The sequence below is a fragment of the Lipophrys pholis genome (genome assembly GCF_963383615.2).
Source record: "Lipophrys pholis genome assembly, chromosome: 4".
In the NCBI taxonomy this organism is placed as follows: domain Eukaryota; kingdom Metazoa; phylum Chordata; class Actinopteri; order Blenniiformes; family Blenniidae; genus Lipophrys; species Lipophrys pholis.
In genome coordinates, this window is record NC_137637.1 from 2,277,527 (window position 1) to 2,302,797 (window position 25,271).

Consider the following 25,271-nt stretch of genomic DNA (forward strand, 5'->3'; position numbering starts at 1 on the left):
GGTAAGAAAAAAACTCTATTTACACAGGAAGAAAGCTGCAGAACCAGAAAAACCGTCGGACTCTGAAACTTCACGCCCTTAGAGCGCAGGTCCACACCTGATACCACAGAACAAAGATCCTTAACTTTTCCACTTCAAGAGGAATCTGTACATCAGATTCAACTTCACATTTCTATCTGGCGGGTTTAATGCTGTGGTTTCGTGGAGGCTTTTCTGTTGTCACAGTTACACTGAATCATGGACTTACTCTCTCTGAAATGTTTCGCAGTCGCTAAATCAAAGAATCCTCGGGGGAAGTTGCTGGAAGTTCATGCAGAAGCCGTTAAGCAATCGCTGATGCTGAACTGATACAGCTTAAGGCCTGCGTGGACTCGAGGCTGTCGGGCCAGACACTGCAGGCAGATGTAGATGGCTAGAGAGCGGGGCAAGGGGGCGGGGGGTTAACAGTCAAGACTGAAGTGATCTCCTGTAAGTAAAATGTAATAAAACTATAAAAGATAATACATTATTGTGACTGGCATGAAGCCAATTTTGGTTTCACACATGATGAAGGATAATGGTTATTTGAAGTATATTTGAACCAGACATACAAACTTTTAAATAACCATAAATCAAGCTTGGCATCCATATAGAGTCATTGTCATATTTTTCAATATGGACTTGCCAAAGAGAGACAATATTTTGTCACAAGTCTGGTCAAATACAGACAGTAACGTTGAAGACGGCATATTTCAAAATCACTCAGTCATCTGTATGTTCTGGCAAATCTACCATAACGTTTTTCTCTTCCAAGTTGCTCGGAGTCCAAACGATATAGAAAACCTCTGCAGTGGGTAGAAGCTCCATCAGGACAGACAATCAGGAGACTTCCTAGTAAGATGAAGTCATGAGGAGAACGGGGGAATTGTATGAGGCCACGCTTACACGTACCTGGGTTTTTACAAAAACAGATATTTCCTCCTCTACGCTGACAGAAAAAAACATTGACACGGACCTGCATATACACTTGGTTCAGAGCTGCTATGAGCAGCCAGACCTGCAGGGGGCAGTGTAGCGAGAAGCATGAAGCCATGATAGCCAATTAGAATCACGTAAAAAAAAACACAAGGGGTACATCCTAATAGTCCCTCCTATCTCCTTTCCTATCTACTCCTCCTTAACCCGGGAAGTGATAGTGGCAGCCATGATGAGGAACGTTCTAATTCTCACTAAGGTGATGCTTCCTTTACCAAAGGAGACCAGATCATGATGCCCCACAATTCTTTGAGGCAGTAACATTTAAAGGGATTGGCTCATCGGAGCGTTCAGAGAAACTCAGGATGACTGAAAATGGAGCAGATCATGTAAGTTACCAAAGCAATAATCTACCTTGAACAACTTGAAATCATCTAGAACCCAGATCCCAACTAGGAATTTTCTGGATGTTGTAGAACCATCACAGTAAAGTAAACTTTTTTTGCAGCCTTTTGATTGGTTCTTTATTCATCTGGTAGCTGTTTCACTTTAGTTCCTCTTTTCCTTTGATTTACATTCAAACCTTGAGATATTTGACATTATATCAGTGGTAGAAATCACCTTTATATACTCCATTTTCAGAAATGTGTAGTTTTTTTACCACGATGTCACTCACATTCGCCGCCATCGCATTATTATTCCGCCACCTAGTGGAAGTGCGGCTCAACTGTCATAACGTGATCGCCTTTCCCTAACTCCTTTAAGAAGTCTCCTAACACCTTTCCTTAACCCCGTGACGTCACCAATGGGGTTAAGGAAAGGAGAAAGGAGGGAATATTCAGATGTACCCAACGTCACAAATTGTGATTTAAATCTCTGAACACCTCCGTTGATATGCAAACGGAGAGTTTTACTAAGGCCCTGTTTACATGACAACGTTTCACGTGACAACACCTAATCTGTTAAAAAAATGGAGTGTGTTTACACTGCAGCAGTGGACACAGAGACAACGATGTAGTTAGTATGCCGGGCCGCTGGAGGGCGCTGTTGCTTGATTTTGTAATGAAACCACAGAGACGTGTGTGCAGAGAACAAAACACTATAAACGTGAAAAAAAATGGAGAGAACCTGACATCCGCATGGACTGATGACACATCGGATGCTATCAGGGAGAGTCTCAACTAATAAACTACTGATCTGGACAATAAAACTAGAATATGGACCGCGAGTCGTACCACTATGCGGCCGCCATGTTTGTTTACAACTGGATGAGCAGGAGGGAGGGAGAGATGCACAGTAACAGGCTCTGTAGCCTCCATCAGTCTCTGCAGGAGGGATTTGCGCCGTGAAAGAATCTTTCCACCTTGGGAGCCGGATTAAAAACTTTGTGGATACAGTGCATCCGCAAACTGGTGCCGTGTAAACGGACCCCCCAAAAGTGAAGAAAGTTTTGCGGATACACTCTAATTCGTTGTTGTGTAAACGGGGCCTAAATCGCCACTGTGCCCACAGTTTTCAGGAATCATCTTTTGTGGTGAGTCGTAGCTGCGTTTCTGTGTAAATGCAAGAAACGCAGAGAAATATCACTGTTTTTTTAAATAGCCGTGTACGTGGAAATGTGGCCTGAGAAGACATATGAACACGTCGAATTGACTTGATTAGATATGCGCTGAGATGTGCAGGACAACGGATGGATGAGAGCGTGAAGTCCACTTGAAAACGTTTTTGAAACGGGCCCTCAATCTGAGCTGTGGAGCGTAACGGCTGGAGGACAGTGAGATGTTCGCCAATCATTTTAGCCACTTATATGTGCGATCTTGTTCTTTCTGCCAGAACAAGATCTGATTTTTGTGTTGCCAATCTGAGGCATTTTCAAAGAAAACAGGTTGGCAACATCAGTTTTACAGGAACGAATCACGATCAGAAGATCAAATCTGGACCCTGAAAGATGGTCACATAAACTCTTTCTACCAGAGACTTCTAGTCGCGTCTCAGACGGCTGCAGACCTTCTGACGTGTGAGAGCTTCAACACGACTGATTATAACGAGACAAGTTAACTGGATTCAGGTGTGTTGGAGCAGGAAGTCACTGGAAACAGGCAGGACAGGACGGTGGCCCTGCTGGGCCAAGATTCAACAAAGCAGTTTCCAAAGTGGTGATTAAAATGCAGATTAATACAGAAAGGTGAAGAGAAGAAGATATTCAAAAGCAGAATAACTGGTGCAGAAGTGGGGAAAAAATCCATTCAAAAGTAAGAAACAAGAACAACAAAGAAGGAGAATTAAAATATTCCCAGAAAAACTAAAGACCAAACATGCTTTGAGGCATTCGGTTCTAAAGTCTTCATTCTCAAGGTGTGAGATTACAGGAGAGAGGAGCAGCAGGGGGCGCTAGAGAGGCTAAGAGGTGGAACTCCTTCCTCGATGGTGCCGGTGTTTTACCAAGCTGTTGTTTGCGTCTTTGATTTCCTCCGTGGAGAAAATGATTTATGTCTCAATTTACATCAGAAGGATTCCTGCTGCTTCGACCAATTATAGAGTGTGAATTTGTTTCTGTGGGATTCTTCTATGTCTCGGTCTGCGCATGTGCATGCAAGTCATGCTCCTGTGTGTGTGTCTGTGTGTGTGTGTGTGTGTGTGTGTGTGTGTGTGTGTGTGTGTGTGTGTGTGTGTGTGTGTGCCTCGTGTGACCTGTCTTCCTGTCACGCAACTGCTCTGTGTGTGTCTGTAAAAGACAGAGAGAGAGAGAGAGAGAGAGAGAGAGAGAGAGAGAGAGAGAGAGAGAGAGAGAGAGACCAACCTTAATACAAACTGATCAGTTTGGTCTTCAGGGAGTCTGCCAGAGACGGAAACCAGACTGAAACAGAAAGATGGAAAGACAGAAACTAGAGAGGAAAAAGAAGGTATAGAGAGAGCGAGAGAGAGAGAGAGAGAGGGGGGTGGGGTGATGGAGATGAGAAGAAGCAGTATTGCTGAATCCAGACAGACTGGCTAATACTTTGAACTTGGACGTCCTCTCTCCTTCTGTTTCCAGCTTCACGTTTACCCTCCATCTCTCCTCATTGTTCATCAAATGTGCCTCCTCTTTTTTCCTCCTCTTTAATTTTCTCCTTTATCTCTGAAGAGGATTGCAGACAATAAAGTTCCAGAAAGTAAATCCAATAAAGTGACGATGCCAAAAACATACTTAAATCAATGATATGAACCCGGAAAAAAAGGATAAAATGGTTTAAGAAGCAAGAAAAGAGACTTTCAGTTCTTGATTGAAGCTGTAATTCAGATTAAAACCTGATTTTCCTTCTAGTTTTCATCCATCTTAAGTTATTTTTCCTTTCCTCCGTCTCCTCTACTTACTGATGTGGAATTGTTGGGTTTTCTCTGTAAAAGTGCCTTGAAATGTGTTTGGCTCTTCAGAAATAAAGTTGAATAGAATAGAATAGAATAGAACAGAATAGAATAGAATAGAATTACCTGGATAGTGGACTCCATAAGAAGTCTGATAACTGATCACTCATCCATTGCTTCCATCGTGTTTTTGGACAGTGGAAGTAATAAAACCTGGGAAAAAATGCAGGCACAGGGAGAACATGTAAACTCCATGAAACATAGAATAATTTAGTCTTCATTCATCTGGGGAGTTTTCGGTCTTAATTTTCACTACAGCGTTTCATTTCTGAAATATGATTTTATTGGTGTTTCCATTTATTTTATTGGTCAATCTGTCCTCTCCTTCTATCTCATCACCCCGAAACAGGAACAGCAGATCTCCACCTCTGAGTGGTTCTGCAAGTTTCTTCTTGTGAAAAGTGAGTCTTTCTTTCCTCCGTCTCGTCTACTTGTTCATGTAGGTTGGCTAGTTTTTCATTGTAAAAGTTCCTTGAAATGACTGTGTTGTATTTAGCTCTACACTGCAAAAAAGGTGGAGCACAAATATAAGATATAAACACTATATTTGAGAAGAAAATTACCGAGAACTGGTGAAATGACCTCTCTCAGCAGCATATATATATATATATATATATATAGCAGTCTGGAGGTATTTTAAGGTCGACAACCAAACCAGTCCAGCGGCCAGTTGTACTATTTGCTTCGCCACAGTCCCGAGAGGTGGAGCACCAGAGCTTCGTTTAACACAACTAATTTGATTAGACATCTAAAAAGTAAACATGCGGTGGAGTACGCTCAGGGGACGTCCACACCAGGAAACCGGTTAACCTAAACCAGCTGTTTTTGGCCTATCATCCACACGAGGCGTGTTTTAGGAGCCCAAAGACGTTTTTTTTTAACACGAGTCCCAGAGTGGTTAGATTCTCAAACCCCTGCAAAGACGATCATCCATAGAAAAAAGATGACGTTATCGCCCCCCTCCTCCCCCTCCCCCCACTGCGGTCCGCAACGTCACCTAACAACCCCAACAATCAGGGACTACAAGCTCCAGTCGAGCTGCAGAAGCTAGAAGCAGGCGGAGCGGGGCCATAGACCTATAAAACTAGAGTTATATATATTGGTTTATGTGTTTATATGTTGAAGTCTACTTCTAAATTTCTATTTGGTCTGTCTTCTTCTGCGTTTTTGTTGTTTGGTGAGTCACAGCGCCCCTAAAGGCCTGGCATGTGTACTACATGCCCTGAAGCCTCGTGTTGAGCCGTGTTCATAGTGAGGTGAGGACGGAAGTTTTTTGGGAGAAGGCCAGGGAGGAAAAAGATCGTATTCTGAATAAGTTTTTGAGAGAACCATGTTCAGACTACTTTTGTCAAACAGGTTTTACCACTTTGAAGTAGAATTAAGTGTTTATAATTCACATTGAAATGTAAATGTTTTGTGACAATTTAGGTCAAACCTCTCATCCTGCTTTAAGTTAAACTGAAATATACTACACAAAGAAGTTACATTGGAGCCTCAGAGCATTTATGTTTAAGATTTATTTATTTATTTTTATTATTGTATTTGCACTTTTTTAGGACTTATTTTCAACCCAACCAGTCAAAGACACTTTGAAGTGGAATTGGGTTCTTCTGATTGGTTTTACTGAATACTGTTTATGTTGTAGTTTTTTATAGTTTATATGTCAAACTGATTCACTGGGTTTCATTTTAAAAAATGTTTTAATTTGCCACAAAATCCAGGTGAAGTTGTTTAAGTTAACATAAATAAGAGATACAAGACTGCAGAGTGTAATTGGTTCTGTTGTTGTTATGACTGAATGAAGTTTAAATAAGTTCTTAAGTCACTCTGAGAAGAATTTTGATTCAACAAATGAGTTTTACAATAATTTCTTGCTAAACAAAGCTTCAGCCAATAGTGCTTTTAGCTTCAGACACCTTAGTTGCTCCAAAAATAGACTATTGAGTATATTTGCAATAGCAATGCAAGTATCGGATCGGGAAAGTATCGGTATCGGCCGATACTCAATTCTGAAAAATCGGATCGGTATCGGGGGCCAAAAAGTGTGATCGGGACACACATGTATGTATGCACACACATACAACATACAACATAAAAAATAAGTAAATTACTTAAAAAGAAGTGACATTATCTATCATGTCTAAAAATAAGATTTTAAATCTTGGCAGGTGCCAAATAATTTGCAGTGAATTGAAATGAAACTTAATTTAATTGAAGATGATGTTAACATATTTGGACTTTGAGATTTGTTCTTCTAAATAATAATGTTCTTTCTCTTTCCTCCTAATTCACACCAAATGAGCCCAACTCGTGTTTTTTTTGTTGTTTTATTTCCATTTTGTGCATCTGCATTTCAAACCAGCTGTTTTTCAGAATAAGTAAAAGTGCTTCCTGTCAATCAATGATGGATCTGAAATGGCCCCATGTTTCCTTTGCTCTGATTGGTTGATGAGGAATAAAGCAGAGCTGGACTGAGACTAAAGCACTTTATAACTTGTTTCCAAACATGAGCAACATGAATGAATCCATTCCCATAATATGACATGGTTGATTTCACTCTTTTGGCCAAACTCAGCATGAGTCCTGAATAATTCACCCTGAGTGGAAATAACGTTTGCTATGAAATCGCTTTATTCCCCTTGTGAAAAGCAGCTGCGTCGCTTTTTCACATGGAAACAATCCCGGAAGCGTCTGCACGGCGGGCGCAGATCAAAACAGTTCCTGCCGCCAAAAATCACGTCAGACCATTGAATGATGGAGTTAAACTATTTTATTGACAGCTGGAATAGAAGAACAACACACCAGATTGTGCATTTACTCAACAATAGAACTGTTTGCCAAATAATCTGCAAATGTACTTTGAAACGACGGTGCGGTGAATGAAACTAAAGTCGCCTCTCGTCTGGTCACATTCAGGTCTTCAAGGCAGGAAAACACGAGCGACAGATGGAAGCAACGCACACGAGATTGTGGAATAAAATCAATCCTTCCGATTAATGTTTGAATCTGGAGCTGCTCACACCTGCTTATGAAGCCACTCTCTCCCTGTTGTGCTTCTTTTCTTTTCTTGAAGCTCAAAATTAGATTTATTGTGAATTTCAGGGCTGCTTTAGAAGCAGAGTGTTCACACAATGACACATTTAAATAATTTTTTTTACGAGTTTCGGTTGAAATTTGCAATAATAATAGCAGTGATATTAAAATTATATCATTAATATTATTATAATTTGTATTTTATTTTATGTTTTATCTATGTCACTATATGACTATTAAAGCCAAATCACATCAGATAAATGTCATTTAAGATCATGAGGAAGAGCTGTAATCTCCCCCTCGCATTGAGATTGAGGCTCCGTTCACACAATCACTTCTCTGACATAATTTTTCATTTCAGAGAAGTTTCACGTTTCCATGGCAACAGACCCCTTAACGAAAGTTTTTGTGTTTTCACCTGTAATCGTTGCCACGTAAACTGAGCCTTATAGTCTCAGTAACTAACTTTAGAGTCTTAGAAGTTAATTTTGGATTTCAAAAGTAGAGTAAAAGGAAATAAATCAAGTTTTCTGAAAGGATTCAGGACTGAGGCTTTAAATCTGCTCCGTGTTTTTACATTTATTCAGTTGGAAATATCGTCAAAAAATTCTGCTGAAAAGTATTTGTATCTTGAGTTTAAACTCAAAGTAATTTGCTCCACTGCAGAAGAAACTTGAACGAGGAAACAAACACTGGATAAAAACACACTTCCAGTGAGCATTGCTTCCATTTGCTGCACATGTCACATCGGAATATCATTGTGGTGTCCCAAAACCAAAGCATCACCTCCTGAATGTACGATAGCGGCTCAGATGTCCTCAAAAAGGCATCAGGTTGTGATTCAGAGATGAATATTTAAGGCTGTGGAAGTTTTTATTACAATCAAGGAATAAAAATTTATATTTGGGGGAAAAAGTTAAAGAAGTGACTGAAATATAAAGTCGCACAACGACAACGTTTCAAGTGAAAACATCGTTTTAGCATTTTCATGTTTCAATGGCAACGTTTTTCAAACTCCAGAAAAGCCTTGTGTTCAACCTGGAGAACGCAATGAAAGCTTTGCGTTTTCACTTGAAGTGGTTGCCGTGGAAACGGGGCCTGAGCTCCCTGGAGGTTTTGGATGTAGAGGATCTGGAGGAGGAAGGCTTAGGAGATGTGTTGCTTTTGGGATCCACCCGGAAAGCGTTTCAGCACCGTCCCTCTCATATTCCGCCTCGTCCACCCGGGAGAAAACATGAGCCGATATGTCTGGAAACAAACACTGTCACTCTAAAAAAAAAAAAAAAAAAAAAAGGACACCAACAGCGATCTCCTTCTTCCTAATGAGGAGAACTTCAGTGGAAATAAAAAAAGATATGGATGATTTTAGCTCTGGTAACAGAAGAGTTTTTGACTATTTTACTTCGTTTTTTTTAAGGTTATATTCTGCAAAAACAGACAGACTGCTCAGCTTTGCCTCTACGGCAAGATTAGATTAAGGCCACGTTTACACGTACCTGCGATTTAAAAAAAACCGGATATATCCCCCTCTACATTTACAAAAAACCTGCATAGTCACCTGGTTCAGAGCTGCTATGAGCACCCAGACCTCTAGGGGGCAGTGTGACGAGAAGCATGAAGCCATGACTGCCAATTGCAATCCTTGAAAAGAACACGATGTCACTAATTGTGACGGAAAAATCCACCTACCCCACTTTAGATGCTACACAGAGTTTTTCTAAATCTCCATTGTGGCCAGAGTTTTAAGGAATCATCGTTTGTGAACACTTATAGCTGGTTTATGTGTAAACGCAGAGAAATATCACTGTATTTGTAAATACCCAGTACATGTAAACGTGGCCCAAGAGTGTGTGTTTCCCAGCTGATGTTCGACTCCAACACACCTGAATCAAATCAACGACTGAGCTCTCTGCTCTGTTTCCTATTCATCAGTTGATTTGAATCAGGCGTGGAGGAGCAGGAAGAAAACTTCCAAATGTAATTATGAACCGTGCAAATTTGTTCAAATGATCACATGAAAGTGTCTCAGTGAAAATGGGTTTGTTTCAGTTGTCAACAGCAAAAAGGGGAATTCTCAGTCACAATCAATCAACATATTTCAATATTATCTCACATTACTGCAGAATCCCACCGATTAGGATAAAATAAATAAATAAATGGAATCAGTTTAATTTTTGTCCAATCACGGCCTTCAGGAGTCACTGGGAAGTGAGAAAAGCCTCACTTCTAGTGGTAAAAATCGATCTGGATGCTGGATGAAGTTTTGTGAAAGTTTAATCACTCAACATGAGAATATTTCTGCATTGACATGAGAAATAAATTAGTTTTTAAATGATATATGACATCAAAAAACTGATTTTATGACTGTTAAAGTGATTCGAAGTTATTTGGTTTACCAGGTTTTATTGATAACACACGTGTAGAATGTTATTGCACTGATAATATTGACAGACACATTATTTTAAAATGCTGTCTGTCATTTATCTGCAGGCTTTTCTGGGGTTGTTTCTTGTTACAGGAAATCTCCCAAATGGGAAATAATATTTGCACAGCTGCTTTAAACTTATCAGACCCTCCCAGTATTGTACATGTTGATTTTAAAAGTTTATGTCTGCAGGTTTGTTTGTTATTTGGACTAAACCTTAAACAATTTTAAGGAAACAGAGGATTCTGAGGCTTGAAAACAATGTCAAGTAGTGTGTCTGTTTTTACAGAATCACAACAAAAAATAAAAATAAAAGGACTCGATTCATACAGGTGATGAGATGTGATCCCAAATCAACAACAACAACAACAAAAACAACATTTCCCTAACTTTAGAAAATAAGTCCTGTTAAGAAATGGAGTATTTGAAGACTAATTCAGCAAAAAAAGGCTTTTTTCGCTTGTTTTTTTGTTTGTTTAAGCTCGCACTGACAGGTGTGGAATAGACATAAGAGTTTCTTTAAATCTCAGTATATCAGAAAGTCTTTAAGAACATTATGCAAAGATCATCATTTCTGTCGACAATTAAACTACTTTGAGCGATGGGTTGAAATGGTGACACTGTAAAAGTTTTTTTTTTGCGTCATTTTGTTTACTTAACGTGACATTTCTTAGTCCGTAGCCCTGACAGAACGTACATAACGTGTTTAAGGCCTCTACTTTACATTACAATTGATAGAGATACATATTTAACAACCAAGTGTTGAACAACAATTAAAGTGTTGTGGGGAGGAAAACGGTGCTGAGCATTAAGCTCGTCCGTTTTGCTTCCAGAGATACAAAATGTCACAAAGACGTGAACGAGGGGAGAAAAACAATTAATCTTTTTTAAACAAACAATTAATCTTAAACCTGTTTGAAGTGTTGATTCAGGAGATTTTCTTCTCAGGGAAATTTGTAAGTAAATTTTTTTTTGCATGTCTGAACTGACGCTACGCTCCTCCGAGACGTCTAGAGCTTCAAATCAATCATTTTCTCGATTAAGGCTTTAAACGGGTCATATTATACAACACACTCTCATTGGTCAAAAAAACCTTGTATTCAAAGATTACTGCCCCAAACCCAGCTTCTCCTTGATTTTCCTCCATTTGAATATTGGCTCATAGGAGCTGCATTCAGAATCTGCTGTGTCTGTGTGAGCTGGACTGGCTCCGCCCACACATGCCCATCTTGGGAAGAGGAGGAAGTACTTCCTCTCGTGGTGCCATGTGCCAGAGCAGAGCTTCCGAATTGTGGGGGGAGTCAAAGGGAGGGCCTACCTTGATTGGGATTGGCTAAACCCCCGATGACACTATATAGGGTTTGATTTCTGATTGGCTGGTTGGAGCAACACACTTTTTAAAACCTGAAAGAAGCCAGGGAGAGAGAGGACAGACTGTCTTCACTTCTGGGGCGTCAGTCCAGGTATGGGGACGATTATTACTGCTGGGAATCCTTTAGAAAGTCAATTTTACATAATATGACCCCTTTAAAAAAGCCTCTTTCCTTGTGTTGGTTAGATTCTTCCTGCAGGATGTAGAAGTGCTTTAAGAATCAAACTCCAATCGTGATCTAGTGTCACTAAATCTACATGTTTTTCATGCGATACGACTCTTCTTGGATGCAAAGCCTTTTGTTTTAGAAGCACTCTGCTCTGTCAGTGACTGGCTGGAAGAAAACCCAAATGCTGTAAACGTCTTTCATTACTTTTCTATTTGTATATGTTTACATCAGCTCTGTACAACTAATCTAACTTCATTTTTGAAAAGTAGCCCCATCGATTGATTTCAAACTGCTTAGCTTTAGGATTTGGTCCTGTATTATTCCAACCAAGAAACTTTTTCATGCCTATAAAACTTCTTTTGGTTTTCATCCAATAAGACGAGACGTCGTACATATAATAGTGATTTAACAGGTTTCTGAACACTTGTGAAAGTGTTTATTATTCAGAGGTCTGCAACCTTCCGGCCTCGTTAACACGACAACATTTCGAGTCTCAGAAAAGTTTCAGAAAAGTTCCACGTTTACGTGGCAACATTTTGAAAACGAGGTCCGTTTACATGGAAACTGCAAAAACATTGATAATTATGTATTTAGCATGCTGGGCCACGAGTTGTGTGCCAAATGTTTTTGAAAAGCTGCTGTGTGAACGGGCCCTTAAAGAGCTCATTTTGCATCCCTATGACGCTGTTAACAAAATGCATGCGGAGAGTTATGTGGGTATGTGATGAAGAGTGGTTATGGTGTTGTAATATGAGTTTTATGTGCATTCTGAGACGTGCAAGTGCTGAAACGGACCTTTAAATGTCTCTTTTCTCGACGCCACCTCAGGCGAAACTCTCGGTCTGTTGTCCTCGTACTCATAAATGTCAAATTTACGGGTTTCTTTGTCCTCAGTGCAGACTCGCCAGCTTTCTAAAGAACTCTCCACATGCACCCGTTTCCTGCAAATCATTTTAGCCACAAAATGAACCTTGAAAGTCAATAGAATAGAGATGCACCGATACTGATACCGATACTGCACGGAATACTTATACTCGTTGATGCTCCGTGGATCCAGGAGGATTTTACACCAAGCCATGCTACGTGCTACATGCTAAAGAGTTTTGGGAGCTCACACACCAGCAATGCTACATGCTAAACATAATTAAACTATGACTACGGCTCTTTGACAGCGAGCTCAGTCTGCAGTGCGTAGAAAGATGTTAAGCATACTGTCGACTGTGCGGCTGTTGAAGGTGTGTGTAGCATCAATGTTGACGCTGTGTGGAGGTGATTTACTGCAATGTGTAGCCTTTGTATATCGTTTGTGAATGGATTAACCAATCAGACCATATGGCATTTAATAAGTACTCATATCAGTACTCGGTATCAGCAAGTAGCTAAAGGTTAGTACTTGTCCTTTAAAAAAGTGGTATCGGTGCTGTTTTTTTTTTTTTTTTTGCTATATATACCAAAACTGTAATTAACAGGGCATTTATAGGAAATAAATAATTAGGAATTAGTAACAGTTAATGAAGTGATTTAACTCTTTCAACACAACTTCTCTCTTTTGTGTGAATAAACTTTAAAAGCGGATGATTTCACGTCTGAATGCTACGTTGCGGTTGCAGACCCCTGATTTAAATTCAGCCACCAAAACTACTTTAGCTGAACATTGTGGTGAAAGAAATATGTTTCTGGTGTTTTTTTGTCTCCGTTCCCTCACTTCTTCGTTTGCTCCCATCACGACGTCCATCAGAGGTAGCAGTAAACGTAAATACGAGTCATTTCAACGAGCTCCGGAAAGGGATCGCTGCCGATCACAATATCACACATCGGGGACGACACAGCACACTGTGGGGACGAGTCACAGAAAAACACAAACAAGGACGCATTCGTGTAAAAGGACATTTTAAACAGGTGATTCTCAGTTCCTGCATTTCAAAAAGGGTAAACTTCTGCTAAACCCTTCCCCATAATATCACAAAAATATAACGTCTGGTTGGATATTTGAACCGATAAACCGTGTCGCGGTAAAAATCACATGTACAAGTGTCGTTTTCCACAAGAAACTGAATGACTGCATGTTTTTTTTTTCTGTTTATTGCTTTCCAGAATGTTGCTAACTTGTTGGAAATAGAAACAGCATTAATATCCCTGCCACACTGCTACTGGAAAAACAGGGCACTTCAGTAAAGTTTGGAGTAAAATCACTTTCAACGAGTGATTTCAGTAAAATATTAACTGGTTTCTAAGCAAGAAATTGCATAAATCAATATTTTTTCTTGGATATCTTGCTGAAAGAAAAAATCACTTAATTTCAGGGTTTCTTTAAATCTACAAATCACATGTTTTGTTAAAGAAAGAAGCTGAAAATAATATTGTCACCTCTGTAAAAAAAAGAGAAATCTCAGTTGCACTGCTACATATGTGTTTCGTGTTTCTTCCTTCTGTGTAGCATAGAGCTCATGCTAAGTCTTATCGAGGTGTGCTAATTCATTAATTAGAAGTTGTAATCAGTCATGCGAATGCTACCAGCTAATGCTACAATCTTATGATAATTAGCAAGGATATCCCGTTCCGCCCTGTGAGACGCCGTCTCCACGACAACAATTCAGGTGAAAACGCGTCGTCTTGAAAAAGGTTTGTGTTTACACAGCAGCGCTCTGAAAACTCTGTCCATTTACATGGAAACAGCAGGAACGCTGAGAATGATGTAGTGAGCATGCAAAGTAACCTTTTCCCCCCCGTTTCCATGGACACGGAGTCGAACAGTGCAGAAGGTCTGTTTCCTACGGCTGCGGTGTGCATGCACACAGCAGCAGCCTTTCTGCCGTCAACAAGGATCCGGGCTCCGAGGGTTTTCGAAAAATTCCACTTTGGGAGCCGTTTCCAAAAATTTCCGTTTTCAGGGACTCCGAGCGCCATTGTCGTGTAAATGTTCCCTCAAAACGCAAAGAAAGTTTTGCGTTTTGCCTCAAAATCGTTAGTCGTGTAAACGGGGCCTCAGTTTTAACATTTATCAACTAAGTCGTTAAAGATGAACTTTGGCTCACTCCGAAAGAACAAAATAATCATATTTACACAGAAAAAGACATTTAGGAATCATAAAGTGCCCAAATAACGTCTATAAACTCTTCTCCAGTGTGCATGTTGTGTTCGCTCTGAAATTCGTCCTATTTTTGTGTCCGTTTTGTAAAACCTGACGTCAGAGCAGACGGATCCTTTGTTTGGATAATGCAAAGTACATTTCATGCTTCCTTCCTCTCTCTCCTCCTCCTCCTCCTCCTCCTCCCTCCACACTGAGTCGTAGCTAATCACCAGGTGCCGGGGGATTAGGGCTGTAATTTAGAATAAAAGGGACACTTCAGCTGTCAGATGTTGGAGTGGTTGTTTCTGGTCCTCCCTCACGATGGCACAGGCCTCAAGGTAATTGAAGAAGAGGGAGGAGAAGACACTTGCTGGTAGGAATTGGCAAAGTAGAAACTGTTATCAGCCAAAGCTTTAACAAAAAAAAAAAAAAAAAAAAAGGGGAAGCAGGGATCTGAAACATCTATTTTTAGCGTAATATAAGAAGGGATCAGAACTACAATCAAACTGGTCCGAGCTGCTCGGCGTTAACGCTCCGGCTCACCGTCACCTGCACGATGAAGCCCGTCGCCACGTTAAGCTCGACACTACACAAGTGAACCAAACGAGCAGAAAACACTCGGAACATTTGAAACTCACCTTTTTTTTTTTCCCCACATGGCCGTTTCATGGCAGACTGTATCAGCTTTAATGACATTTAAATGTGCTAATTACATGCACTCATGGCCGGGCCATTTGAATTCCAATCATAATCTGATAATGTGTGCATAAAATCCAATTTAGTTTAGAGCGAGGACACTGTCGCCGTCTCCCACGCCTGCTTTATGATGTGTCGGGAAAGACTGAATAAAACATGAATGGAGGGAACAAATATCTTCAGGCAATGTGATTTCAAACACATTTGTCTTGATTGTATTTACACGTAGTTGCGTAAACACTATCAGTATATAATCCGCGTGCCAACAATTCAACAAACGGCAAGAAGGTTTTTTTGAATTTCTTTTCCGATTCACATTGCAAGCTGATTTAATTGAAGTGCATCGTCAACATAAGATGAACAATAAGAAAGGAATCAGCTCACACGGTGACTGATCGCAATAAAACTGTGTTTTGAGTTACGATTAAGTGTGAAAACTCGGATCCTGCCAGCGCTTCGTTTGAGCCAAATTAATGAAGTAATTTAAACTCAGCAGCACTGGAAATAAACACAAGTACCTTCAGTCCCAGTAAACCAGGATAATAGACAGCCGGCAGAACTCTGGGGGAATTTAAATTTTTGGCTGGATCGCCATGATCCACAAGAGGAAAGGGGCTTTCATTCATGTCGTCTCCATGCACGGTCTACCAATACCAAAGCAACCAAACAAAACTGGACCAAATGAGACACTAAAAGAAAAAATATAATAATACTCCAAGATGTTTTTGGTCACTTGAACCAAATAAGATAGATTTTCGATAAAAGTCCTTTCAGTCCTGCTTTGCTCGTCTTCCTCCTGGAACAAAGTGGCAGGCTGGCGGATCGCACTCGCTCCCCGGACTGTCGGGTGGACGGCCTCGTAACGAGGACACGGAAAGACAAGCAGCAGTCCTGGGAATGGGAATCGAAGGGGGCCGAGCCGAGCCCGCGGTGCATCGTGGTCCCAGTAGGATGCGATCAATGTCGGCAACGGAGCCTTCCTTTGAACTATCCTCATTAAGAAGGGGTTCTTTTATTTTATTTTCCCGGAATCTGAAGAGAGCAATCTCCTTGGAGTCTGCAACAACCAAAGAAAACGTGGCCTCCCTCGAGTCTGAGGAAACGATCTGATACGATATCAAAAGAATTATCATACATTTCCAATAAGCGCCGGGAGGATCTACTGATTCGTGAAGTCGTTTTTCCAGCCAGGAAAGTGATTCATCCCCCAGCGTTGGCCGGTCACAGCACCCGTGAGTGAGATACTTAACATCTACTGGCTCCAGGGCGGCGCCACCCGGCTGGTCCGGGTCTACAGGGAATATCAAAAAGCTTCACCGAGCGATGGGAGTCCTCGCCGCAACATGGAAATGAAACATCTTTTGTGTGAGTCTTAGGATCGCTCACAGCAGGGGGCGATGGTGCTCTCTAGGGACATCTGCGACGAGTGGCGGATGAGTGGCGCCATTGTCGGGTCCACCATCGAGGAGGTAGGGAAGAGCTTGTACCAGCCAATCACCATCGTGCTGAGGTCCAGCTCCTCCAGTAAGATCCGAGCGACGCCCATGAAGCATTTCCGGTCCATCCGTCCATAGTTGCCCCAAACTATGACCTGGAAATGATCAAATAAAAGATTAGGGGAAGTTTGTTTGAGTGTCCATCCATTCATCCATTTTCTACACGTTTTATCTGTATGTGAGGTGCCTGACGCTGGTCCTGTAGAGTAACTGTAACTACAGTATTTACTGTATGTTCAAATTCACTGGTTATCAGTAACAGGGGTGTGCAACATGAGGCCTGTGGGTCAAACCTGGACCGCAAGAGGCTCCAATCCGGCCAAAAAAACAAGCAAATGGTCAAACTTTCAAAGAAAACTTTATTTTCATTAAGAGACGTGACACGACGCAACACTGAGATCCGAGCTGAGGTGACTGTGACGTTGCCGTGAAAGTTAGCAAGCTAGCATTAGCCTCGAAGCAATGTCTTCAGGGTGAGTTTGTAAAAACACCCATAATGCAACATGTTTTTTGGCCTTTTCACTGTATTTTGCACCAGAAATTTCAATTAAAATGGGGTTCATGTTGAGATTGCTGTCATTTTGCATTGTAACTCTTGACATTTTCATCACGTACAGCAAAAAAAACTTTAAATTCAAAGGTCATCATGGCACTATTTTACTGGTCCGGTCCACTCAAGATGAAACTGGGCTGTTTGCGGCCCCTGATTTAAAATGTGTTTGACATCAGTGGTATAGAAGCTGCTGCACGTCTGTATGCACACCGTAGTGCTGAGCGGTATCGATAATATCGATAATATTGAATGATACCAGTGCAATGAGATCGATACTTAGTTTAAGTTTCTCTCCTGCGATACCTGTCAGCCTGTCACTTTAAATAACAAGTGCATTTTGTGAAGTGTAGTTTTCGTTGTCCCGCTATTTATTTAAGAAAAATATCCAGACATTACAATGTCTGGGAGAAAATTGTTTTGTTACTGTTGTTCGAACCCAATTTTTTATTATGGCAATAAAGTGTTTTCTGTTTACCTATAAACATTTCCAAAATTCTGTTGTAAGTTCAAGTAATTAATAAACCAAAGAAAAAATCATAAAAACATGAAAATGTATCCAGATTTAGCACTTTGATCATGCATTAACCTTGAATATCAAAAGTTCTCAGATCGTTATCGACGATACTGGCCCACTTGGTATCGGATCGATATCGGATCGGGCCAGATTCACACACCACTAGCAGACTGTGTGCGGTTGCTCTTGTTTCTAATTCAAACTCAGCACGCTGCTTTTCCAATGAAGCCACCATGACAATGATAGCCACGCTGAATTAGCTTGGTAGCATTTTATAATTAGCTCTGAACAATGAGTTCAGCTGAGGGTGATGGAAAAGCCAATCTGTAGAAAGGACGATTGATAATTGACATGGAGCTAAAAAAAAAAAAAAGGGATGTTATAGAATGTCAAGAGGAACACAGCGGACCCACAATCCTGGATGTGTGTTTGCAGAGAGGCTGGGTTAATTAGCATTAATTCAGATTTGACTTGTAAATATCGAATCGTGACAGTTTGTGTGTAACGCAGCAGCAGGCTGAGCTGTCAGAGTAAATGAAGAGGTGTGTGTGTGTGTGTGTGTGTGTGTGTGTGTGTGTGTGTGTGTGTGTGTGTGTGTGGTGGTGGTGGTGGTGGTGGGGTCAGGTGACAGTGTTTCACAGCGTCCTGTCTGTGGCTGTACGGTATTCGTCCTCTGCCTCCTGACATCCCGATAACATCTGGGCTCATCTCAGACGGCCTCCACTGCTTGTCAGCCGGCCGACAAAATAATCAATATCCGTCAGCCGCGTGTGTCTTCTCGTGTGTGTGTGTGTGTGTGTGTGTGTGTGTGTGTGTGTGTGTGTGTGTGTGTGTGTGTGTGTGTGTGTGTGTGTGTGTGTGTGTGTGTGTGTGTGTGTGTGTGTGTGTGCCAGCATACCAATTTGCCTGGTGTGTGTGAGTGTGTGTTGCTGCGAGTGATTTCCACAGAGGCTAAAGCTGCTTCAATCTATTCTCCGTGTCTTTAAAGATGGAGAATCCGTGTCTCCATCAGTCCTGCAGCCTGCAGCTGAGCCGCGTCCCGACCGCCGCGACCAGAAATCAGTTTGAACTGCAGAGAATAGTGGATGTATGTTGTGGATGAAGAAGAGTCACGATGGATTGTTAAGAGTTTCTCTTTCTGGGATGTGGAAAATACACAAATATGATGAGGAGAGAAATCAAAGAGAGGAATTGAACTGATATCTACTTCTGTTGTTCATCACATCTACTATGTTACACCACATTTCGCCGCATTTTGAGTATCCCTTTATATGACAACGGTGCTCAGAGTCCCTGAAAACGCTGTGACTTTGTCTCCATGGAAACGGGGGGAAAACGCAACTTTTCTGAAACGCCGCTACTGGTCCTGGTCACCACAGCCAAAGTAAATGGTTGTTCTGCACAGTGGCGCCGCCGACCGGAATCCTGTACATCCAATTTTTATGAAGGTGTGAAAAAAATTTACATTTTAAAGTAGTTTTTTTTATTATTGTTTTTGGGGAGGGGATAATAAACATAGCTGCAGGTGTTTCATTTTTTTTATTTTAAATTTAAATTATATCAACAGGTGGGCTTATCAAAAACAACATTTCCTGACTAACATGTTGTGGGTTCAAATGCATCAAATTCCCACATCCAGTTCTTCCTCTGGCAGCTGGCCAGGGTGCTGAACCGGGTGGCAAACACACTTCTACCGCAATATTAAATTAGAGCAGAAGAAGAAGAAGACTTCTTCTCGTCGACACCAGCAGGTGATCCTGCGGTGGAGATCGCAGCGGAGCATTTAACTATTGTTGAATGACTATTGGGTCTGTGCGTACTATGAAACTGAATCCTGGCAGCGCCGCTGGTTCTGCACATGCTCAGTAGATGGACAATAACAAACATGGCGGCCTCCGGAGTGTCATGACTCCCAGTCCATATTCTCCTGGACTTGGTAGTTTTATTTTGACAGTCACCGTAATAACAATCCAACTTGGTGGTCTGTCCACTAGAACTCCCATTGCTAATGTTTACAGTGTAATATAGCGCCAGCTTGTGGCCTGGCATGCTAACTACATCATTTTCAAAATGTTGCAGAGTAAATGCAAAAAACGTGTTTTCACTTCACAGCAAGCAGAGCAGATCCTGTAGCATTGGACACGACAAAAGATCCTGGGTCGTCCTGCACTCTGCCCAGGTCTCGGTCCCTAGAGGAGAGGACTGTTTCGGGGGTTTTACCAGCGGGTATCCTACGTGGTCTCTCTCTTGTCAGTCTACAGCAGTCATGTGACTGTGTGCGTTGCTCCTATTGGTCATTGAGCAGCTCTGGATCGCCTCAAACAGTTTAGTCTGGGACCAACAGACCTCAAATATCTGCATTTCGTCGATATGGCCAGGACGGCTCTGGACCTGGTCCTGGACCAACTAATCCGATCCGCTGACATGGCTAACAGAGCGGATTGAGACAGATCTCTTGTCCGAGACAAAAACGGTCCTGATACACTCGGTTTGCAACGTGTTTTAGTGTAACGTATAATTCTTAGCTGTTAATTCCAATTTTTTTTTCTCACTTCAACAACATCTTTGGATTCTTCTGTATTTTTAGCAGCAACCTTTCGGGGCCAGAGCTTTTATACGCAGAGTTTAAACTGGACTTAATGCTGTTTTAGCTGAACAGCAGGAAATCCCTGTCGTCCAAAGCTTTCCTAGAAGAGTCAAGGCACCGTCAACAGAAGATTAATGCCCTTGGCTTTTTGATGACCTGTACAGAATCACAGAGGAGTACAATGCGTGAACCTCTGCTGCTGGATATCAGGACGATTGGAGGGAGGCGGCTGCTGCTCACTGAGGCACATTTGGATGTCAAAGTTCACCAAAGTGGAGCTTCACTCAAAAGCAATGTGCAGATTTACTTTGCTATTTCAGGAGTCATGGCTGAGCCTCAAAGTATAAAAACACCACACAGTAAGATTAATCGTAATGTCCTGCTTGTCCCGTCCGCACCACTTTTCGGATGGAAAAGAAATAAAACAAACTGTAAACGATAGAAAATCGTTTAGCAAGAGATAAAGTTGGATTTGATTATTCATTTGAGCCGAATTATTCGCCAAACTATGCAAAAATAAAAAGTGATTTTAGATTCAACAGTTCGCCGGAAACACATGTTTTTGGTTCCTGGGTTCAAAGAAGAAGAGAGGGAAGAATGGGAGGAACATGCAAACTCCACACAGAAACTCTCCGGGGACATTTTAGCAGAATAAGCGCTGCAAGACTGGACGGCTCGACAATGCAAATTCACAGAGAGAAATTAGATTCAGAAAAAGGGAAAATATGTGAGCTGTTTTAAGCTTTTAGTTTAGATTAGATTTTAGATCCTATTGACCATTTTGGAGGTAAATATCTATTAACTTGATTTATTTTATTTTCATGGCTGTAAAATGGTTGAATAATGTGCAATGAGTGCTTCTCCCTAAATATTACTTCTTTCTTTTTTTTACGTGCACTGGGTGGCGGTGGTCAATTGGTCCCTTCAACCTTCAGTCCGTATTTCTTCTCTTGTTGAACAGTACTCAAGACACCTTCTTGTGGTCCATTGTGGTATTGCAACATGTTTAGTGAGCCATCATTACTTCATTGACTCCATTTATTTAGATTTTATGTCTGTAGAAATGTCCAAAAATGTAAAACAAAATTTGATAAATGCCTTCTATATCAGACAGTTCTTCAATACTGTGTATTTTATCAACGTGTGGCCCGCTGATGAATATTATCTGTGATTGGACGGTTGAACAGAGGAAGCTGAGATGGTTTCAGTGATAAAATACACTAAAAAACCTCCTCGAAATCAAACCACTAACACCAAGAGCAGATGGAAACAATTGCATAAAACGAAGAAACACAATGGGGGGGGGGGGGGGATCCGATGATCAGGGGATGGAAAAAGAGAGAGCGGAGCAAAGGAGTTAGATGGACAGCTGATAATTAGAAAGGAAGCAGTTCGTGGATAATTATGCGGTGACAGCAGCAGAGGAGCAGCCTCGGGCCATTTTGAAAGAATTTTCTCTGAACGTGGAGATTTAACCTCAAAGCCAACCTCAAATTACCTCACAAAACCTGCCACCATGGTAAAAATAACATTTTCCTTTCAATTATCAGAACCTAAAATGTTCCATTTCACAAATTAGATAACTTTGCTTTAACTGCAACCATATAAGCAACGTTCCTAGTAGATAATCACACAAATAACATTGAAGGCTGACCTGGATATAAACCTTAAATACAAATAAAGTCTAATCACATACCAGAGGTTGTAAGCAAAGAAACACAAACACTTGTTTTATTTTGACAGTCACCGTAACAACAATCCAACTTGGTGGTCTGTCCACTAGAATGTCCGTGTTCTCCCAGTGTTAATGTTTAGAGCTCATCGTTTTCTGCTGCGTGTGTGTGTGCTTTCACTTTAGAAACAAACTACAGCTCCAACTTGTGGCCTGGCATGCCAACGTTTCAGAATTTTGAATTGTGCCATGCAAATTTTAAATTTTTCTGAAATAAAAAGGCAAAAAACGATGCCTTCTCGCTAAACCCCGTCGTGTAAACGGGGCCTAAGTCATAATAACGGGCAAACAATGCAGCTGTTTAGACTTTTCATTTCCCTAATCTCGTCCACTCGCTGAGATTAAAGCAGGAAGTTGATTTTGTGTGTTGAAAGTAGAGCAGGGACTCGGAGTCATTCAAAAACATTTTCTCAATGAAACTCCGGCGCAGGATCACGCAGCTCTCCGCTTTACTAAATCAGGAAGCGACAAATTGAAAAGCGCTGCTGATTTCAGCGGTTTTCATTATGCAGGCTGAATGAGTTTGATGAAGCTCGGAGGACGGCGGCGCAGACAGCAGATAATTAAGAGGGAGGCGTTTAGTGGCTAATTACACAGCGACGGGAGCAGCGGAGCAGCCGCAGGCCGCGGCGCTCAACACGCCACAACTCCACCCGCTGATTACTGACACACACACACACACACACACACACACACACACACACACACACACACACACACACACACACACACACACACGTTATTTAACCGTTATGAAGGCAAGATAACACAGGACTACAAATGGATGACAGAAGGAAAAAAAAGAAGAAAATCAGAGAGAAAATAAACACAGTAAAAAAAATGAAGGAAAAATGGACACAACGGGAAGAAAGAAAAAATATGAGGAATAAAAGGAAAAACGTAAGAAAAGGAGATAAACTGAAGAAAAATCAGTATATAGAGGAGAAGAAAGAAAGAATATGTGAGGGAGGGAGGAAGAGCGAGGGAAGGAAAGAAAGAAAGAAAGAAAGAAAGAAAGAAAGAAAGAAAGAAAGAAAGAAAGAAAGAAAGAAAGAAAGAAAGAAAGAAAGAAAGAAAGAAAGAAAGAAAGAAAGAAAGAAAGAAAGAAAGAAAGAAAGAAAGAAAGAAAGAAAGAAAGAAAGAAAGAAAGAAAGAAAGAAAGAAAGAAAGAAAGAAAGAAAGAAGTTGAGTGGGAGAAAAATGTAGAAAACTTTTATGGCAAATAATATTTGCAGTGAAAGAAAACAATTCACTAAACAAGAAACTGTAAACTACATTACTTTTTGCAGTATTGTTCATATTGGTACTCAAGAAGGTAAAAGTTAGTACTCGTACTTCTATTCATCTGTTAAATTCCTTTTTATTACTTTTATTACATTTGTGTTGTTCATGATTGTGTCTGTTTATAAAACGTTTGAAGGTTTTAGTGAGGGAGGTTTCCTCATGACTTTTATTTGTGGACGTGATTCTTCTCGGGGTTCAGGCCGGTTCCATAAGAACAAGAGGAACGTTCCGCTGTGACGTCAACCGGCTGCCACAAAAAATTCTTGTTCGGCAGGAGAGTTCATACTCCGAGAAGAAGCTGTTGAACCTGGAGGCCACGCCCCCTGGCAGCAGACCACGCCCCCTCACAGCAGACCACGCCCCCTCACAGCAGCCACACGCTCTTATTTCAAATGTTAGAAATACATTTTACTGAACTGTTTCAGTAATAAAAGTGAAAGTTTTGTGTCTCAGCTGCGATTTTGGTTCGGGTTTTAACGGTTTGAACTGCAGGAGCTGAGTGATGCGTTCAGGGACATCACGTAAATAGACAACACGCTCAGCCCCGTCGTGGACTTGTGGCGGAATGCGGAAGTAAACAAACAAAATCGGACCAATCACACAAAGAGAGTTGGTGGACCACACTGCAGAACCTACCTGCACCACTTTGCCCTGCGGACTCTCAGAGAAGACCAGGACCTGGTTGTAGAGCGGATCCAAAGACTTCCTGACGGACTTGGTCTTCTTCTTGGAAACACAGACTCCGTTCTCCAGGAGGTAAACTTTGATGTAGGCCGCTGGAACGACAGCAAACAGAAGCATTTAACCTTCATGCTCACGTTTCAACAAGTCTCTTCATATGATTGAGGTAAACGTTTATCCGACAACGTTCCAAGTGAAAAACGCTTCGACATCCATTCACACTGACCGTGTCTTCTGAGTGGAGCGAGGTCGTCTTCACAGCAGATTTACTTTCCTTCCTCTCTGAGGCCGTCTCATGTTTTATATTTGTCATTTGCATATTGGCCATCTTCTGCACTAATCATTTTTTAATCAAAGTTAAATACGAGGCCGTTGTGACTACAGATGGTGTTCGTTCGTTGAATTCAAGGCGACAAACAGTATTTTTCAGTACAGCATTCATAGAAACAAAAGCAGTTCTGATTTATTTAGTATGTGAACTCCCTGAGCGATGGAAACACAATTTCCTCCCTTCAACCTTGAATATTTCATATCTTCAAGTACCATAACTGTGATTTTGGAAGCTGTATTCCATTAGCTTGAACATTTACCCCGCAGGCTGTAGCTGGCTGCTGATGCAGTTAGAAGGCTCTGGAATCTGCAAAGTCGAAATCATCGACGCTACAAAGCGGAATATTTTAGATGAACGTAAGTTAAATGAAAAGCTGAATGAGACAAATCAGGATGTCAGTTTGAAGAAAATAAGATTGAAATAATAATAAGAAGAAGAAGAAGAAGAAGAAGAGGAAGAAGAGGAAGAAGAGGAAGAAGAAGAAGAAGAAGAAGAAGAAGAAGAATCTGTTCTCAAACTTTTCAGTTTTTTTGTTTTTGATAAAGTCTTAACTTAGTGAGCGATCATCTTCCGTACTGAGTTTTAAATTCAGATTTATTTGCAGTAATATGTCACTTCCTCCATGTCCGACTCCATGGAATCATATTTAGGTTCATTACATGGCGACTTTTTCCAAGTGAGAACAGGAAAGTTTTGTTTTGTATTGGAGGTCCGGCTACATGACAACGATGCTTGGAGACACTGAAAATACAACTTTTAGAAAAGCACTCCCGTCTCCATGGAAACAAGGGAAAACGCAGATTTTTCAAAATGCTTTGACTTCGTCTCCATGGAAATGGGGAAGAATTTAACTTAATTTAACTGAAGTGCCGCTACTGTGCCGTAGTAAAAAGATTATCCTTTTTTTTCTTTTCTGGAACAAAAACACAAAGGCAGCACTTTTTCACTTGAAATGTGGTGAAAATGGTT

At 41.1% G+C, this 25,271-nt stretch overlaps 1 protein-coding gene across 1 annotated transcript in view; it reads right to left on the reverse strand.

Moving 5' to 3' along the window:
* Positions 1 to 15,188: 15,188 nt before the first annotated feature.
* Positions 15,189 to 25,271, reverse strand: part of rims4 (regulating synaptic membrane exocytosis 4) — a 56,633-nt gene continuing 46,550 nt past the window's right edge. The window contains exons 5-6 of the mRNA XM_080462246.1: positions 23,927 to 24,066; positions 15,189 to 16,715 (exon numbers count right to left, since the gene is read on the reverse strand). Of these exons, the coding sequence (XP_080318372.1) occupies positions 16,497 to 16,715; positions 23,927 to 24,066 (359 nt within the window). The 3' untranslated portion in view covers positions 15,189 to 16,496. The remainder of the gene's footprint in view (positions 16,716 to 23,926; positions 24,067 to 25,271) is intronic.